Consider the following 4,451-nt stretch of genomic DNA (forward strand, 5'->3'; position numbering starts at 1 on the left):
TTTCAACCAAACAGTTAAATTTCCTACCAAACTGTTTAATTTACAAGCCAAAACCAAGAATTTCATACGAAACAGTTAAATTCAACCCCAAAAAATTAATTTAAAATCGAAACAGATTAATTTTTATCCAGATAGTTGCATTTTTAACCAAAAAAAGGAAATATTGTACAAAAAGAGATACATTTTTTAACCAGAAAGATTAATGTTTTACAAAATAGTTGAATTTTCAATAAAAACATTTTTTTAATCAATAAACAAAATTTCAATCAAATTGTTGAATTATCGAGCCAAAAAGATGAATTTTTTACCAAGAAATGTGACTTTTTAACAAAATGGTTAAATTTTCAACAAAATAATTCAATTTTAAACTAAACAATAAGATTTTTCTATAAAAAATATGAATTCTCAACGAAAAAATTAATAGTAGACTTTTCAATTGAAAATAATGAACTGCCAATTAAAATTTTCGTTTCCAACACTTTTTCACTGATTAGTTGAATTTTTAACCAAATATTTAAATTTTTAGTTGAAAAAATTACTTTTCTACAACAAAAAAAAAAGAAGTTTCTACTAAACATACGAATCTTCAACCAAAAAAATTAACTTTTAAGAAAGTGATTCAACTTTCAAACAATTTGCAACAATTTTTTTTACCTAAAAATGTAATTGTTTACATATAAAAAAAGTTAAATAAAAAAACTTGGATTTAACTAACAAAGACGAATTGTCAAGGAAATTTTTGGTTTAAAAAAAATGAATCAATTTTTAATCAAGCTATTGAATTTGCGAGCCGAAACTACGAATTTTCTACAAAACAGTTGCTTTTTTAACTAAAAATGTAATAGTTTACATAAAAAAAAATTGAATAAAGAAAAAAGTTGGATTTGACCAGCAAAGAAAAATTTTCAAGAAAATACTTAATTTTAATCAAAAAAATATTTTTTTCTATCAACAAATAACGAATTTTCAACAAAATACATAAATTTTCAATCAAATAGTGAACTTTCATTAATTTGTTGAATTTTCTACAATACAGTTTCTTTTTCAACGAAAAATGGTACATTTTTAAACCGAAAATATGAATTTTCAAAAAAATAGTTAAATTTTCTATTTAAAAAAATTACTTCTTACAAAAAAGGAATATTCTATTAAAATTACAACTTTTCAACCAAAACAATGAACTTATAAGAAAGTTATTCAACTTTGAACCAGTTTTCAACAATTTTTAACATAAAAATGTAATAATTTACATTTAAGCAAAAAAATATTTGAACAAAATAAACTTGGATGGAGCCGAGGAAGAAGTTTTTTTTAAACTTGATTTTTAACAAAAAAAAAAATGATTTTGCACCAAAAAAGACGATTTTTCAACGAAATACATAAATTTTTATTCAAATAGTTCAACTTTCCTTCAAGTTGTTGATTTTCTTGAGCCGAATCCACAAATTTTGTACAAAGCAGTTGAATTTTCAACCCGAAAATATGAATTTTGAAAACAAAATTAAATTGTCAACCAAAACAGATTAACTTTTATCAGATAGTTGTATTTTCTACCGAAAATGTAAAATTTTAAAAGAAAAAGATGAATTTCCAACAAAATATTTCAATTTGTCATTTAGAAAAAAAATTGTTAGTTAAAAGAAAAAAAAATTCAATGAATTTATCGAATTTAAAAAAAAAGAGTTTTAAACAACATTTTCTTCTCCTTTATTATTAAAAGAATTCATAACGAAAAATTTAGTAGTAGACTTTCTTATCCAAAAATTAAAAGGCATTAGGTATCCATTCCTTTAATTTTTACTGATTAATAATTAAAAAATTGTATGACACAGTTTTTTTAAAATTTATTTATTTTTATTATGACCGGGAAAAACCGGAAAATGACCATTTATTTTTTGACCTGAAATTTTACAAATTTGAAAATCTTTCAATGTAAAAATATTCCATTTTAGATTTTTATTTTTAAGCGTAATTTTAATTTAAAGATTTTTTAAATCCAGTTTTAGACTTAAACATTTAAAAATGAAAAGCATTTGAAATTGAAGAATTTTGATTAAAAAAAACATTTTTAGTTGATCAACTGTGTATATAAATTAATTAGTTTAATTAATTAATTTTACAAGATTCGGAATCAGATCGCAATTTTAGAATTTGAAAATTTTAACTTTAAAAATTAAACTGTTTCAATTGGAAAGTCTTATTAGTTAAACAAATATAAATCCTCGATTAAAACTTTATAAACTATTTATAAGTTTAAAATAACTTCAAAATATTCAAAATAACATATTCATAATTAAAGGCTTTTATTAAATTTTAAATATTATTTCTGTCTAAAATATTCCATTTTTGAAGCATTTGATTTTAATTTTTTTTTTTTTAATTAAGAAAAGGAATAATTACTCAAAATCTAGAAACATATTCAAAATTAAATATTCAAAAATAAAGAAAAAATAAACTTTAAACATTAAACATTTAATTTTTCTATGTAAAAAAATTTAATTTTCAAGTAAAACCGTTAAATTTTTGTGTAATAAAAATCGAACAACTATCATTCACAGAAAAAATTCAAATTACTTGAAGAAATATTTAAAAGTTTTGAAATAATTTATAATTCGAAATTACTTCAAAAAATTGAAAAGAAGCGTGTCTACAAAGAAAAAATTTAGAAAATTTTTAAGAATTTTGAAAGGCTTTAGAAGAATAAAAAACATTTCCTAGGAAAATTGAAAATGATTTTTTATTTTAAAAATTAATTTTAAGAAAATATTTAAAAAGATGTTTGAAGATTTAAAAAGATTCACAAAATGATCAAAAATAAATGTTCAAGATTTTAAGAAAATTTCTTTATTTTGGCAGGATTAAAAAAAAAACTAGGAAAAATTAGAATAATTTAAAAAGATATTTAGAAATTCTGAAAAAATTACAAAAATAATTTAAAATTTGAAAAAATATATAACAGATGTTTCATGTTTTTGAAACTATTTAAAATTAAAATAATTTAGCTTTCAATTTTTAATCTTGCTTAAAGGTTACTTAAAATGATATAATTAAAAATTTGTTTAATTCGTTGATTGATCCTTCAATTTAGACTTTAGAGCATTGAAAATGTGAACATGGATTTATATTTTTGGAACTGAATCTGAATCTTTAAACTCTACAATTTGAAGAATTTTTTAATTGAGCAGTTTAACTGCATTGAAATTAAAATTGTTTGATCGAAAAATGTTAGTAGATTTTATTTTATACTTGTAAATTATTGATCATTTGAATACAACATTTTTGAATGAAACAATTTTTAAGCTTTGATTTTAAAAGTTTAAAATTAAAGTATTCCACATTGAAAGCTTTCATTTGCAGCTCAATTTTTTATTACTTCAAATGGAAAATGTAAGTCCGAGGCTTGTGATTTTTGCAAAAGTAGACCTGAATTGTTTTTCAAAACTAGACTACGAAAAAGGGGAAAAAGTGATCGAATTGGAATCGATAACTAACGTAAATTTGAAAATCTTTTCGCAGAAAATAGCCGAGAAATTTCTCGCTGGTGATACGGAAGTGGACGAATTCCTGGATCAATTTACAAGCCGACGGAAATTGATGCACCTACGAAAAGTGAAGGTTGACAAAATGCGGGAATTGATCAAATCTAAGGACAGAGGAATTTCCGGATATCCGACTGCCGGAAATTTCCCCGGAATGTCGCCATCTCTGCCCTACCCAGCCGGACTTGTATCGATGCCAATGCCAGTTGCGATGCCTCCTTATTAATTATTATTAATTATTAATTAATCTAATCTAGATTTCTATGTAAACCCGAAAAAACTCTTTATATTCTCCTCATTTTATATCAGATGAATTAACCGAATGGAAAGAATGGAGTGACCACTTAGTCAAATTGAAAATTATTAATGATTAAGTGGTATTTCGAGAATGGTTAAAATAGAGAGTGACTAAAGAGATATGAATTTAGAATGAAATTCAATCAAGTTAGTCTGGCGTGACGAGTTCTCATAGGAAATTGTATTTACTTTAAACTCTGTTAAATGTGAATAAAATATTTTTATTTCTAACAAGAGGGTCGAAAATTTTTCAAATTTCAGAACAAAAAGACGAATATTCAGCCAAGAAGATTAGTTTTCAACAAAAATAAAAAATTTTCAATAAAATCCGTGATTCGAGGGAAACCGGGAAATGACAGTGAATTTATTTTTTGACCGGGAATTTTGCATAAATTTTAGAATAAAAATTTTGTCCAACTTTGATTTCAAACTTTTAAAAATAATTTCCTAAATTTTGATTTTTATCTATTATTATATCTTTCAGTTTAGAATGCTTAATTTAAAAAATCTATCACTTAAAATATTTTTCATTTATTTTGTAAGCATATATTTTAATAAAAAGAATTTTAAAATGCAGTTTTAAAGGCTTACAAAATTAGAAATCAGAAACTTTTA

General features: G+C 22.7%; 1 protein-coding gene across 2 annotated transcripts in view; it reads left to right on the forward strand.

The window, feature by feature from the left end:
- Nucleotides 1-4,070, forward strand: part of LOC117173354 (vacuolar protein sorting-associated protein 37B) — a 57,211-nt gene extending 53,141 nt beyond the window's left edge. For both annotated transcript variants that reach the window (XM_033361863.1, XM_033361862.1), the window contains one exon: nt 3,517-4,070. In XM_033361863.1, the coding sequence (XP_033217754.1) occupies nt 3,517-3,765 (249 nt within the window). In that variant the 3' untranslated portion in view covers nt 3,766-4,070. The remainder of the gene's footprint in view (nt 1-3,516) is intronic.
- The last annotated feature ends 381 nt before the right edge of the window (nt 4,071-4,451 follow it).

This window comes from Belonocnema kinseyi, chromosome 5, assembly GCF_010883055.1.
Source record: "Belonocnema kinseyi isolate 2016_QV_RU_SX_M_011 chromosome 5, B_treatae_v1, whole genome shotgun sequence".
Taxonomy (NCBI): domain Eukaryota; kingdom Metazoa; phylum Arthropoda; class Insecta; order Hymenoptera; family Cynipidae; genus Belonocnema; species Belonocnema kinseyi.